At 31.3% G+C, this 16,706-nt stretch overlaps 1 protein-coding gene across 3 annotated transcripts in view; it reads left to right on the top strand.

Moving 5' to 3' along the window:
* LOC132946218 (protein pangolin, isoforms A/H/I/S) overlaps nt 1–16,485 on the top strand; it is a 56,336-nt gene extending 39,851 nt beyond the window's left edge. Inside the window, exons 7-13 of one of the 3 annotated variants that reach the window (XM_061016098.1) lie at nt 915–1,007; nt 2,786–2,926; nt 8,168–8,250; nt 8,342–8,472; nt 8,664–8,838; nt 10,983–11,055; nt 13,911–16,485. In XM_061016098.1, the coding sequence (XP_060872081.1) occupies nt 915–1,007; nt 2,786–2,926; nt 8,168–8,250; nt 8,342–8,472; nt 8,664–8,838; nt 10,983–11,055; nt 13,911–14,433 (1,219 nt within the window). In that variant the 3' untranslated portion in view covers nt 14,434–16,485. Of the gene's footprint in view, nt 1–914; nt 1,008–2,785; nt 2,927–6,741; nt 7,752–8,167; nt 8,251–8,341; nt 8,473–8,663; nt 8,839–10,368; nt 10,523–10,982; nt 11,056–13,910 lie in introns of those variants that run through there. The other 2 variants (XM_061016099.1, XM_061016100.1) reach the window with 2 other exon arrangements.
* Nucleotides 16,486–16,706: the final 221 nt, after the last annotated feature.

The raw sequence follows: 16,706 nt of genomic DNA, 5'->3' as shown, positions 1-16,706 counted from the left end.
AGAAAAACTTAGTTCGCGTGCATACCTACGTTATTTATATTTGTATTAATTACTATGATAAAAAGCATTTAGAAATTATCAGAGTATGTTCTCAAATAATAGATTTCCTCATAAAATGTAATATATTTAATTAAATAAATGTGGAAATCAAACTAAAATAATTATTTCAGTAACACTGAGTCAATTAAAGTATAGTGTATACTATTATAAGTTAAATAGTTACAATATATTGTTTAAATTTTGATATTGTTTATTTATTTTCTTATTTATTTATTATATTATTTAGTTATTACTGAATTAAAAAAAAATAAATGAGTGATCACATTTTATTTTTTGTAAGAGTGATTATAATATTATTATCAACTTTAAGCTTACTACCAGTATAGGTGGTTATAATTCATAAATACAACAGTATAGCAGTCATTTTTACCTACATATAATTCCATCAAAATATTTTTGTTAATAATTCAAATTGTAAACTCATAACTCTTAAGTAATCATTAAATACGGTGAATTATTAAAAAAAGTTGTTAATTTTTAAAATCATTTAAACGCCAAACTATTGCGTGTGAACTATCGAAAGTAGTGGGGCGTGGTCAGTTGACGCCCCGTAAAAACCTCTAATCTAGTTTGTCCACCACACTGACCCTTGTTTGTTCTTATTCCGGTCAATTTGTTACCAGGAAAATCGGTTTTCTCCCCTATTTTTTTTTCTCAGTTTGAGAAATCAATCGGCTTTTCGTAGCCGACGGCTTCCGTAATTCACCAGAAACGATCTCTTTACTCCCTCGCAAAACTTATCTAAGCCGCTTTTCTTCCACTATGCTTTCCGTCCTTTATACTTTCAAATAACAAGGGTTTAGCTTTTTGATTATACAATTTTTATACTGTGTTTGTTTTTATTTTTTTTTTAGGCACACACCGGCCAGTATGTACCATCAGATCTCATCGGCTGGAACTGGTTTCAGAGGATCCTACCCACCTTCATTAGGCACGAGCCTAACTAGGTGAGTTAAAACCATCATATAAGTATTAATATACGTTTTACTCGTACAATTTTAAGCTGCCTAAGTTATCTATTCAAGTAAAGTATTTTACTACTGTTAGCTATATTATAAAGAAAATATTCTTATCCACACGTTTAATAAACTTCAAAAACTTATACAATTATATAGGTAAACGATAAACTTAAGTTATAACATTAAAACTAAAATTGTAATATAGGTAGTTTATAGACTTATATTAGTGTTTCGTCACTTTTATTGATTTGTTATTATAAATAACTTGGAACATTTTACTCTTAACTTAAGTTATCATTGTATTCTTCAAAATGTTTAAATTAATTTAAAATAGGTAATGTATAGACGTGGGATACCTATCCAGACAAAAATAACGATTTTAGTTATTTTGTTGTAATTCAAAAAATAATATTCGTAGAGACTTGAAAGTTTTACCAATTTACATAATAATAAGATATATAATTAATTAATATTATAATAGTTCTGTGGTTTATTTTTGGAAAAATTTGATCAATCTACAGTGTTATTAATATAAATATAGGCTGATACACTGCTGTCTTAGACCAGAATTATTTTACATATGCAATGATTTATTATACATAAATATTAACTTTAACACATCCATTACAATGATCTATACTACAATTACCTATTGATTCAATTTTGATACACTCAAACAACACCTACTACCTATATACAGCAGAGTGATTTTCCCGTTTTTTAAACTTATTTTTCTATAATATTATCTATTGTAGATGTATATTTATTATATTATGTGTTATTAGAAATATACATACACTACTTTAACTTTGTGTGCATTAGGTATATAACATTTTAACAACATATTTAAAATAAGTTCATTATTTGAGTTCATTCTATAATTGATCAATTAGAATTATATCATACATTTGATGTTGTTATACGTTATACCTATTATATGTGATTATATAGAGGAATTCTAGAATAATATTATTTTTTTATATTATAAAATATGTTTTTATCAATGACATAATATGTTAGACTTTTGTTTGGTTTTGGTGGGAAGTATAGTAGTCTAGTAAATATTACATATCAACAGAATCGTTTCCAATAAATTTAAGAATAAAAATAAATCTATTTTATAAAGTTTATTTAGACTTTTAAACTTAACTTTAAATTTTAATATAATATAATTGTATACATTATATATTAGATGGTAAATACTTTAATGTAGATGGACTAAAATAATAGCATGTGTAGTAAAAAAAAAATCAGCATAATAACTAAATAGTACTAAAAAAGTAATAATTATCTATAAAAAAAAATAGTATTACTCGTAAAACGTGTATATTTAATTTAAAAAGTCAGAAGTAAATGTTAAATATACGTTTATTTGGCTGTAGCGAAAAATTAAGTCGCTAATGACTTATGAGTAACTATTCCACATGAGGAAAAATTACAAAGCCTTTTTTAATGGTACTCTTTCTTTTATTGAATATATTTTGAAACATGATGGATTATCATTGAAAATATAAAAGATAACAATTATTTATAAATTATAATGCTTATGAACTTATAATTTATTATAATATATCCTATTTAACGTAGTATAAATTTATTGTATTTCGGTTATATTTTTACTATGATATACTTATTTTTTTAATTTGGTAGACGTACTAAATGGGCGGAAAAATACGCTTCACTTGGGCGGAACTTCTTTAAATGCACCTTTGTCATTTATATATAAATATTATATTCATAACAAAATATTGCGTATTTTTATTTAGTGAGCTGTATAGGTTTTCACCGACGGGACTGATGGGTGGTCCATCACCTCATCACCATTTATCCCACCATACCCATCATTCTCATCCTGCGATTGTAACTCCAGGAGTGAGACAAGACCTGCATACGGATTCTAATCACAGGTATTTTTCAGAATTTTATGTTGATTAATCTTTCTTTTAGTTTTACAAATGAAAATAAAGAGGAATTTGCTTTTAAGCTGCCTCGAGGAAGGGGTTTTTGCTGGTTGAATAAGCTCTTTAATTGCAGTCATACTACGATATAGTGGGAATAAAAGAGGGATGGCGAGGGGGGAATTTGCATGTGGATTACAAACTGTAGGGAGCTTTTTTTAAAACGCTCCCATTGGTAGTTTTCCGAGAGATGGTATCCATGGTTACGAATTTATCGAACGCGCCCCTTGTTTCAGTCAGGGATTCCCCGTCTCTACTTGTATGTACTCTTTTATTTATTTTTATACTTTACCCTTTTGAAAATGTCCAAATGATTCAACTTGAGCGCTTAAATCGTACTTCGTTAATTTTGACGTACATATTCTATTTACGTTTTTGAAGTACTTAAAACATTTGAGGGAGATGTGCTTTCAATTATACGATTAAAAGTTATATTTTTACTTCCTTATTCAGAATGTGCATCATTGAATTTAGTTATATAGCTTTTACCGTTCGATATAGACATGGTAAATTATAAATTGTGTTTGACTAATTATTGAGAATATTTGGTAAACCTTACTGCTTAAAAGTTATTTTACAATGATTCCTTAAAGGGTTCTCGATATAATCGTTGTATACGTACTATAAAATTATATAAATATTGAATGTATAAGATTCGTTCAACTCAATCAATACACATAAAATAACAGTCATAATTAGTCGTATTGTCTTTTAAAAATTATGAATTCGTTTGTTTATCTTTGACGGGCACACGCATTCTCTTTGGATTTTGTTTAATTTATTACATCATAATTAAAATTCGAACGTACCTGCTGTAAATTATAGCCACTATTTACAATTAATGGCTAACAAGAGTGAATATCATCATAATCTTTATTATAATATATATTATTATGTCCTCATCTATACATAAATTATTTCTTCGGCTCGGACGACACCAGCAGTCTCCCTGCGTCTGTCTCCGGCTGTGGTTACTATGTAATGGTTACATAGTAGACCTATATTAATGTGTCATATTTTTAAATAATATTAATATATTCTGTTTAATAATTATAATATTATATAAGTTATATTCTTGTCTAATATTAAATTATGAATAGTTAATAATAATTAAATTATTTGACATTACTATATACTACTGGTCAGTACAAAATAAAAATAAAATCTTATTCAATCACTTGCATACGAGGTCTATAGAATTTGAATTTTCAATAAACAATGCTTAATAATAATAATTAACATTATAGATAAGTTTTATAATATTACGCGCAGTACGTTTATACCTACAATAAATTACCTGCATAATATCAGTGAATTTTACATATTGCTATGATTTATGAAATGGATACAATATAATAAAACTTTTATCAAAATAATTTTGTTTGTTACATTTCAACTTTAATTTATTATTAGATGTATATACAAAAAAATATGTATATGTTATGTTAATATAATTCTTTAATTGCAATAAATACTCTATATTAATTTTTATCTTAAAATATTGATTTATTTATAATGTAAATAATATTTTTAATTTTGATCACAACTATACCTACTGTATAGTAATTATTAAACTTAATATTTCAAACTTTCAATTACCTACTGAAATAGTTAACCACTTGCGAGTTTTAAGTCATCAATATTTTCCTATTATTATTTATTTAATTTTATTCTACCCAACGATATCATCAATAATCATTACAACCTTGATAAAAGTCCTGTATTCGTATCAATTATTGAATTTAATTTATATTACTATTTTAAGTATTTAATACTATACCTAGTAAGTAATATAATAGGTACCTTTAATATATAAAATACGTAAAATTGTTTGTATTCTATAAATATTAAATACTAATCATCAGTAAAAATTAAATCAATAGTACCTATAGTCAATAGTCAATGATAAAATATATAAGTACCTATTAATTTTAATTTGTCTATACAACTCAACTACCTATATGAGCTTTTAAAAAAAATTATTATTGTGGTGATTATATTTCATGGATATAAAATATGAACACCAGAATTCCCGTGGAGGTATGGAGAACTGTATTATGTATATTATTTTACAAGTGGTCAAAATATTGATTATGATATTTATTAAGTTTATAATCTTGCAACCTATTTAAAAATATATATATAAAAAACCATTTTTGATATATTAAACGTAACAAATAATAAAAAATATTAATTTGATAAGTACCTACATATTATTTTTTGCAATCATATTATATTCTGATATTTACCAAAAAATTGGTCCATGATTTTTAATTAAAATTTAAATAATTGTATTTATATTTCCCATGCATTTAAAATATAATGACATAACTTTATACTTCTAAATGTATTATTCTGGATTTACTTTTCTTGAATTCTTATTTGCGTATTAGGCTACTTATTACTATAACCCACAGTAATAATTGATAAATAATAACTCTAAATTCTCGTTTTAGTAACAGTATTGTAGAATTTTAGTCGCTAGGATATAATATACAACGGTGGACGGCGGTACTTAAGTATTAAGAGGATGCTACACAGCCATTATTTGTTGTTTCCGCCTTACAATTTCGTAACATATCAAATTTACGCTCAGCAGATCACGTTTTGCCCCGTTAGTTTAAAAATTAGAGTGAATCGACTTATTATGAAACTTGATGTTAAGAACATTATCTAGGGTTTTTTACGATAGTTCAATTTTTTAGCAAATTATGCATGTATAATATGGCGTAAATTAAGAATGCTCATTACTCACTGAAAAACTAAGTTATTGAAAAAAACCCACAGACTAGCACAGATAATATTCTTACCATCGGGTTTCATAATAGTTCGATTCACTCTAGCTTTTAAGCTAACGGAGCTAAACGTGATCTGCTGAGCGTAAATTCGGTATGTTACGCACTTGTAAGACGGAAACAACAAATATCTGTGTAGCGTTTTCTTAACGATGTTTCTTAGTTTCTTACTCGTCCGATTGTACGTACTATGCCGCCCAATGTAGTCGTTGTAAAATATTATTATAGTTACATTTTGAAAAATCATGTATACACCACTCCATCTGGTAACCAAACTCACCCTCTGATAAAAATAATTTTTTAAATCGTACGTGCCATCTGTCGGTGACAACGACATCCCCTAAAATGTCGCCCTCTCGGAGAATAATGTCGAATGACTTTTAGTGAAACCCCGCGCTCTGTGCCGACGACATTTTACTGGTGTGAATACATTTAGTCGGAAACTACTGCATTTGTTTGATATGGGTGATTGGTAGGGAAACAAGAAGAAAATATTTCGACAGATGCCGCTAAATCGCAACGAACCGATCAAAAGCTCAGTGCCAAATTCTCAAATATTATCAACGGAAAGCATTCGATAGTATTTTGTAGGTACACAACATAATTATCTACATCGTGATAGAAGCCGTGGTACAAAACTTACTCGTACCATTGATTAAATATAAAAATTAAATATTTAATCAATAATCGTACTATGTAAGTTAAAAAACCGTGTTTCGCGTGTGTGGTACACTTGCACGGTGGCAGTCTTGTTGTTGTTGTTGTTGTTGTTGTCGTCGGGATTTTTTTTTTCGTACACCAAAGGGTGGTATGAATGACGTAACGCCGTCGGCATTCCATCATTATTGACGTTTATGGGCAGAGCTCAGTGACCCCGCCGGGCTTTTGCGGGGGTGGTGGGTTGGGGTGGTTTTGCCGAGTGAGGGTGTGGCGTCGTCGGCGGAGCGGTAGAGGGGAAAGAGGGGGAAAGACAAATGTCACGACGACGACGGCGGCGGCGGCGACGACGGGACTGCGCGAAAATATATATAATATAATAATATCGTTGTTCGTGTTTTTCCATCGTTCCGGCGAATATTATTTGTCCTCCCGGTGCCATCGGTCATTGTGTTTTACAACCGTGCTGCGTGCGAGCGCGAGTGAGTGTGTTACGTGTGTTATTCAAAAGATAGTCGGCCACCAGCGCGACGTGTTTTCGCCCGCAGCGTTCGCCCGTTTGTTCGTCCGACGACGAGTACCACGGTGCTGCCTGTCATGTCGCCGCCCGTACGCCGTCCACGAACGGTGGCCGGCACGCGTCGTTCGCGCCGTTGTGCCGTGTCGTCGTCGCCGTTTACCCGTCCGCTCAAAACACAGTCATAACGACACAACAATAATATTATTATTATAATATCGTTTACGTGCCGTTTTTAACGGACGACGGTCTCTTCGGTCTCGTCACACATGGAACCGCTGAACCTAGTGAAACGCAAAAACCGACCGGTGGCGGTGGTCGCACCGTCCACGGTGTTGTCGCCACCCGTCATGGCGGCAGCCACGGCTCCCGTGTTCCCGTCCGGGCTGCTGTCCAGCCTGTACATGAACAGCATGCTCAACGATCAACTGTTCCAGCGGGCCGCCGCGGCCGCACAGTACGGTACCACGGGCACCGCAGCCTCATCGTTCTGGACACCGGCTAACAGGTTTTGGCAGGTGATGCAGCAGCACAACTCGGCCGCACAACAGTACGCGGCTGCCGCTGCAGCCGCTGCCGCGGTCGTTGCGGCCGCCGCCACCACTACCACCACCACTGCCACCGCTACCATCACCACCACCACGACCACCGCATACTCTTCCTCCTGCTCGTCCTCGTCCACATCATCTTCCTGCACCGCCACCGCCACCTCGACGACAATCGTCCCATCGTCGTCCGCCGCGAAAAAGGACGATAGAAAGAGATCGGTTTCGCCCGCCAACTCGTGCAGCGGCTCCGCAGCTCGGTTGGTCTTTTGGTCGCCACTATAAAAAACATAATCCTAAACGGTCCCGAATCGGTTTTCGCGTGAATTGGACATACACTAGCTATTAAGGCGCATTTTGGAAAAATAATACAATTATAACCTAATATAATAGTTATGGGGCTGCGTGTAGGTATATAGGTTTCTTAATTTTTTTCTTCAACAATTGGGTTGAGACGGTAAATTATTACCTATGAACTATCATTGCACACTCGAATAGTCGGGTTTATTGATTTGTTTCGATTTGCTGGTTGAAATCGAATTAGTATGCAGTGCATATTATTATATATATATGTATACAAAACTTGACCGTTAATGTTATTACTTACTTACAATATTATATACCACGTACGTGATACAACATATTTCGCCTTATCAACGAACGTTATATTTTTCAGGCCGCAAAACGACCATAGTAAAAACTCTTCGTGCTCAGACGGCTCCAAGCACCATGATACTGTCCAAAACAGTAATAACCAAGGTAATGTTTTTTTTTATAGTGCTGCACATAGTTTCGTGACCTATGTCCCTACCTGACTTAAATATTTTTCTCTCATTTTCGAATCGTATAGATAAGAAGAAGCCTCACATAAAGAAACCTCTGAATGCGTTCATGTTGTATATGAAAGAAATGAGGGCAAAGGTGGTGGCGGAGTGTACGCTCAAAGAGAGTGCAGCGATCAACCAGATATTAGGGCGACGGGTAAGTGTCCATTAAACACTTTTTACAGTATATATTGGTGTATACTTATATGTTTATTTTGAAATAATAATAAAGATATGGAGAATTTGTTTAAAAAAAAAAAAGGATAATAATAATAATTAAAAAGATAATAATAACAATAATATAAGTGGGAAAAAACCGAACTGAAAAAGTGGTTTTGTGTAATATAGTGGCACTCTCTGTCGCGAGACGAGCAGGCCAAGTACTACGAGAAAGCGCGCCAGGAACGACAACTCCATATGGAACTGTATCCTGGTTGGAGCGCTCGGGATAACTATGGATACGGCGCCAAGAAGAAGAAACGGAAGAAAGAGCGCGTACCGGTCATAGATGCTGGCTCAGGAGGTAGTCCCTCGTTATTAATCGGCATTATATTTTTTATTTATTTATTTTTTGTTTTTCGTGTCCACGTGCAAATAGCAGCATGCAGTACCGATCCAGGCTAAAGATTTTTTATACCTTCGTTTTTGTCATATTTATTTTTTATATTCCCATCATAATATATAATATATAGGATCACTTTTGTTTTTCTTTATACCTTTGGTTATAGCTCCTGCGGTGCTTAGTAAATGGTTCTTAATCAATTCAAAAGTACTCTCAGGCTGGCTGGCTGGCTGACTGCCTTTTATGGACATAATGGTTTTTATTATGCTGTAGTTAAGACCTAGATAACGTTATTCCCGAGCCTGTACCAGTGTACCCACAACACAAACTTATATATTCTAATAACAACTCTTATTTAGAATATTTTAAAATGTATAGTTACCATATTATTTTATCCGTGGTGTAAAAATAACAACACATTTTCCGGGACTATATAATACAATGTAACGTGTCATATCGTTTGGCGTGTGCAGGACGCTAAGTAAAAATACTAACATTCACACTAAAATCCATTTATATAATATTATAATATAATATAATCATACATAACATTTATACTAATATTCGTACATCGATTATAACCATTTGTCTAAAGAAAAATGTTTTTTAAACGTCCCTGCAGTTTAATTAATAATTATATAATATACTCGCTATTCATTCAGCCACTCAGAACTATATACATATCTACTTATCATATCTTATATACATCTGTAAATTTCAACCATTTCACAATAAATTAAATTACGTTAAATATATTTTAGCCGCATGTTAGACGATATATTGTGGTCGACATAAATTGTGTCCGTATGTGCATCTAACCCGAGCGATGTTTTTATTCATATTTATATATATATATATATATATTATACACGTTTATATACATATTATATACGCATATATGATATATCGTATGTGTATAAACACTACGAATCGCCATAATATACTAACTATATATACCTATTTATTAACAATCTTATAGCCTGGTCGTAGCTCGAGCATAATGGTCAAAACGAAATGCGTGCTTGCCGGTGGTCGTACACCAAACAAGATATAATATAATGTTATATAATATATATAGTTTGGGATGTTTTTTTCGAAAAACAACTTTTTTGGTAGCTTGCTTTTAACGTTTGTTTTATCCAAGAGATTTGTTTCACAAGAACTTTGCCGTACAAACACACGTTTAGCTCCAAATAATTGAACAGAAGGTTTTTTTTATTTATTTTTTTTAATCTTACTTTTATGAGGAGAAACGATAAATAATAATAATGATAATAATAATATAGAATCACACAATAAAATCATTTTTTTTTTTGTTCTTTTGTAACCAACTAGGTGATACTCTTTCTTCCGTTTTAATTCTTGGTGGTAATAATTTGTACGAAACAAATGTATACCTAGTGTTAATCTTTTTTTTTTTTATTTTTATTTTTTTTTTAACTCATTACGATTTGTCACCTTACATTTGTGTATCTGTGTGTGGCAATATAGTGGCACGCGTTAGGTCGCGAAGAACAGGCCAAGTACTATGAGCTGGCGCGTCGTGAGAGACAGATACACATGCAGCTCTATCCAGACTGGTCGTCGCGCACTAATGCGACACGGGCCAAGAAGAGGAAGCGCAAACAAGAAACCCATGACGGAGGTAGAACCCAAAAAAAAAAAAACAAATAAAACAAAAAAAAATAATAATAATAATGTCGAATAAATAAAATTGACATATTTTATTTATTTTCTATCTTCATACTTTTTTTTTATTAATTTTACGCTAATGCGTTCGTTTCCTGAACATTAGACGCTTTTTTGATGCACGTTCCCCCTATATATATATATATTTTACCGAAATCAGAAAAGAAAGCGAACACATAATTTGTTTATTTGTTGTTGTTTAATTTTGGAGTTTAACGAGGTGTTTGTCTGGCGCAATTATGTATGCATGGTACCCAAAATAAGGCTATTTTTTGAAAATAACGGTTGTTGTATTTTTTTTGTATTTTGCTTATGAACGCCTATGCTTTAAAAATAAATAAATAAATAATAATTATATTGGTATTCTACAAAACCAAAACGATCTTATTTCTAATTAACTTTTTTTTATCAAATAGGTAATAACAGCATGAAAAAATGCCGTGCGAGATACGGACTTGACCAGCAGAGCCAATGGTGTAAACCTTGCAGGTAATTATACTCATACAACGATAATATTTTGCTATAATCAAATAATTAATGTAGAATAATTTCACGAGTAATTGTCTAATAAAAATACTTGTTCTGGCTCCTGTGATATCCTCGTTTTTAAATACATTTTAGTATTTTTAATATTTACAAGAATTGCTCCACCGAAACATACATCTATTACGGCTTTCTAAATTGTCCATAGAACTGTGTAGAGCCAACTTCTTTTAGAATAACATTGTTTTTGTAATGTAGTCCACTACAACTCTGTTAAAACAACTGCAGGTATTTGATATACCTATTGTTTTAAAAAAAATTCTTACTTATTTAAGATTTATAGATTCAGTTTCAACGTTTTATTTTTTTCGCATATTTCTTATATTTACAATATACATATTAATATATTACATAATATGTTTACATCATATATTCTTTACAACGTTCGTGTAATAGGTACTAGGTACTTGTTCATATTTTTTTTCAATTCATTTCCAGTGATTTTAATTCCTCATCAGTATAATATTGTTATTTAAAACAAGCGACTTACGTTGATCATCTGTATTTATTGCCGCAAACCTATTCAGAAAATGTGTCTTGCCAGAAAAAAGTAATCTTAATGATAAAGCTTTAAGCCTATTAGCTTAATCCTTAATACAAAGCTTTTTAACCATATCAGTCTGAAGCACGGAAATACTTTGTTTAAAAAAATATATATATTGCCCACTTTTTTGAGTAATTTTAGAGCATGTAGACACATTTTCTGAATATATTTAGTAAAATATATATATACTTTGATTTGTATATTTAAAAAAAAAATTTTTAGCAAGACATCCAGAAATACGATATCAAAACGACTTTGTGTCTTACAAGTTGATTTTTTTTTGTCTAAAATTCTGGATGTCCTTGTGTAGTGTTATTTTACCATTATATGTATGTAAAAAATTAGGATACCTATAATATTTTTGTGGAATTTTGTACTATACCTATATGTATTGTGTGTATGACGACTGATATGGTTTGTAGCCCTGACGGAGCAGGCGGAGGAAGCATCTTAGCACAACACGTTCACGGCCCTTCCAACGCTGCTTCCCCACAGGGGCCCACATATGTTAATCTGTAAAAAAAAAACAAAAAACAAAAAACAAAAAAAACAAATCCAAATATAAATAACCCAAATAATCATCAATTTCGTGAGTTCATTTTCCCTATATGTTAATGCGTGTGTTTATATATTTTTTTTATTAGTAATGAGTTGACGATGTATTATGTTGTTGTATGCGCTTCGTCCATATCAGTTTTACTCGTTTTTTAACTTTTAGTTTGTTGTTGTTGTTTTTGATTTTGTCACTTGTTATTATTTCTATTGCATTAACGTTTTTTTTTTTTTTAAACATTTTATTACCTATACTAATTATAGTTAGCTACCTAATTATTGTAGGATTTGTTTGTATTTATTTTTGGATTACGACTATATAGTTTAGCGTAGACATTTATTGCGTGTGATCCCTTGTTGTTTTAGCTAGCAATTTTAAAAACATTTCAAACTCCTCTCATAAGAAAATAAAAGATCGCTTACGTTCCACTTAATTATACGGATAACTGTATAGCAACTGTATTAAAATCGTATTATCGCTACTATTTTCCAACTAGAACGTTTCGATCGATATTAATAAATAATAATGACCAAGAAAACAGAATCATTTTGATACCCACAATTATTTTCTCATAAATTTTGTTTGCAATCATTATTAATTTTCACGGCTTAAGAAAGCTTTGAGATTCGCGAATATGTATTTCCACCGTATCATGCTCGTTTGCTAAGTATGAACCTATCACTAGGTATTAGACTAATCGGTCTGTACATAGTTTTATAATTTAATAAAAGTGAGGGGAATTTGAATATGAGTTTATTTCTTAGTTTATTTAAAAATATGTATATCATTTTATTGTTATTATTATGATTGAATAAAACCCACATTTTCTGAGGGTTGTGCGTGCGTTATATTTTACCGCTAATATTTGTACGATTTTTATTTTTAATTTTAATTTTTGCCTATCGGTTATATTATAATATTACATCATGCGTGTATAAAATATTATATTTAGGACAGAGTTGCGTACGCGTGTATAGCTTAGAAGATTTTATGATTAGTGATTACCATATTGCTTATCATTAAATCGTCAAATGCTCCACGGATACATAATATTTAGGGCAGAGGCATGATATTATTATGGTCCTAAAAAAGCACTTTATAACTATGCTATAATTATGCTATAAAACTTAACTTTAAGCAAGCACTAATGCACTAAAAAAAATTTTCCTAGCGGCAAAAATATTAGATATTACAAATAAATTAACTAATTAAGACCCAAGTTAAATATAAGACATGGACAATACCTAGATGGATATAAAAGTGTACACATAAATACACGATAGACCAGCAGCCACTGCGACTACAGTGCGTGGAAACTTAAATAATCAAACAGTCAAGAACTGATTTTTGCTTAAAAAAATGTGTAAAAATATCCCACAAAACAATAATATGCTTCAAAAACAAAAAATATCTATAAATATTATGCGATATCAAATTACAAATTCGTATTTGTCGCTCTATATTACAAAATATATCTAGCTGTAAGCTAGCCTTAAAAGTTTAAACGATTGCGCAATAAAAATATACAAATGTTAAAAGTCATCTGCCCTAAATTAATATATATTATTATGCGTACACTCATGTATAACATTATAATATATTATATTATAATATTATATTCTTCTGATATTTTATTGTAACAACGACGATGACAGATGGTAAAATTATTTATGTACTAATGGTTGCTTGTACGCGGTTTTCTAGGCGCAAAAAACGTTGCATACGGTACATAGAGAGCGGCGGCGACTCGGGCAACCAGTCGGACGACAACCAGTCGACGGGCAGCTTGGGCCACTCGGACAACGAGGAGGCCGACTCCGCGTCCAGCCCCGGTGGCCTGAGCGCCCTGTCCAGCCTGACCAGCCCGGGAATGTTGACGCAGGCCAGCCTGTCCCCGGCCACGCCGCTCACGCCGCACGTGTCCGAGTACGATTGCCCGCCGATGTCCGTTCGCATGCCGTTGGCCGTAGTGGTGCCCACCAGGCACCACCAGCCGGTTGGCACCAACCCGCACGACATCAACAACCCGCTCAGCGTCAACCAGCTGACGGGTGGCGTCGTCAACAACAAGTGCCATAACAACCCCAGGGACCAGCAGCAGCAGCAGCAGCAGCAACATCAGCAGCAGAACGATCTGAAAACCGGCGGTGGCCCGAACAACCAGCCCGAACAACAACAGCGCCCCAACAACAGTAACCGGGCGCTGCCCGCCATCAGCGTGACGTAGCGAAGCTAAACAGCAGTACATAATAATAATGATAATAATAATAATATAATTGTGACGATGACGATGATGTCGCGTGTAGGATATGATATTATTGTTGTTGCGTACCATGTTTATTATTATTGACCCACCCGCTCAATTTATCGTAATTTTTTTTATTCTCCACGCAACGATGATGCATTCGCAGTACTAACGAAATATATTTTTAATATTTATATTATATTCGTAACTGTATTGTGAATGTATTAGACGGATAGTTATGACGTGTTATAATCGGAGATAATTGTAGGCAAATAAACAAAAAAAAAAATACACGATACGGTCGAGGCGGACGTTCGCCATTCGGGACTTACCTACTTACATTTGACCGTAAAATTCGTTCAAAATTATAATGTTATTACTATTATTGATATTATTTTATTGCCATTTTGAGAATCTTTATATAGAATCCCTTTGTGTACCTCAAAGACTAAACGCAATTGTTTTAATTAGTTCTTAATCATGTTGTGTGTGTAATTCATGAAATATAAATGTTGTTTGTTTGCCACTAAAAATTAAAATAAATATTTAAAAAACAAACCCTCCCCCCCACAAAAAAATTCACATTGCTTCGTTATTATTATTATTATTATTTTAATTTGTGCGACCATCAAATCAAAACGTTATTTTGAATAATATTGTTATTTCACATGATTTTTAATAATATTTTATAATAATGACGCGATGTATAACACAAACAAAATAATATTTTAATCAACGCGTATGACGACGGTTCGTTCGTATTTATATACTTGTATAAACGTATAGGGCTGTATTAGTATTGGACATAGTGAGATGCGTTTTGTTGTATTTTCGTGGTCCATATTTCCAAAATTATTATCTCCAGTCGATGTGCAAATATTACACATGCCATTGAAATCACTTGTTATTTTTTAATATGTTCCTATATCTTACATGCATTATGTTAACGTTCATGAATATTACCGTAGGTACCAAACAAATATGTAATATATAAATATATTATATATTAATTATATCCGATACACAGCCCTATATAATTGTGTTTCTACCTCCTTAATTGATTGTGCCAGTTATGAAAACTAATAATTTGTAAAAATTAAAATTAAAATGAAGTCGCGAATAAATCATTAATTTTGTCGTACCTTCAGAAATACTCTTGATATTTTAGCGAGTAGAGATGTAATTCAGATTAATTGGAAAAATTGTACTTATAGATTTTTTTAAAGTTATATGTAATTTAAAAATGTATATATATAATATATATATATGTATATATATATATATATGTGTGTGCATATAATTATATGTGTATAAATATATATATATATTATTATTATTATTATATTTTATTATTATTTTTTTATTTTTTTTTGGCAAAACGCTAGTCATTTTTGCCAGATTTATTAACGTACAGAACCCACTTATAAACATTATTGTTTCAAATTTCAAATGAGACTGAAGACAGTTAAGATAATTTGATTTCAGATATAAATTTTAAAATGTATGTTTGTAATACATGTGTTTTTTTTAAATTTTTGTGCCAAATTTTCATAATTTTATTTTTCGCCATAAAGTATATAATTTGTAAATGTTTTAATAATGCAAAAATATTATGCACATTCCAAAATTGTCTACCATATAGAAATATCGTTAAGTTTTTTTTATTTTAATTTACTGTGAATTTAAAAAACAAATTGGGACTGTTACTGTTGCTAATATTATTTTGTAATATTTAATAACTATCTAGGTACATAAAATATATATATATACATTGTAATAAGTTATAATGTCTATAAATTGTTTTTATACTTAATTTTATTTAAAATGAAAAATGTGCAATTTGTTTTATATAATTTTATTTGTTTTCATGTCTTGAGTTTTATCCCTCCAAAATGTTCATTTCAACAATTTTGTACACTTTTTTTGTTGTTTTACCGTCTATTTTACTATAAGTGTTTTAGTAACTTGAACAAAATATTCTGTTGTTTCTAATTTCCTCTGTAATATATAGATAAAAAACATTTTATGCATAAACATGTATGTATTTTATGAATCTCATCAGTCCTTGTCAAATTAATTTTAAATCACATCTCATTGGGGCCCTAAATATATTGGCAAAAGCCAAATACAAATAAACATCAATAATAATAATAGTCTATGTAGGTAAATATTTTCTTTTTTTTAAGATCTCCATTTCAGACAAATAGAAACTTAATTTATTATAATATTCCATATATATTTTCACATAAAAATAC

The sequence above is a fragment of the Metopolophium dirhodum genome, chromosome 6, assembly GCF_019925205.1.
Source record: "Metopolophium dirhodum isolate CAU chromosome 6, ASM1992520v1, whole genome shotgun sequence".
Classification (NCBI taxonomy): Eukaryota; Metazoa; Arthropoda; class Insecta; order Hemiptera; family Aphididae; genus Metopolophium; species Metopolophium dirhodum.
Note: the sequence above shows the minus strand (reverse complement) of the source record. Positions and strands in the feature narration are given on the sequence as shown.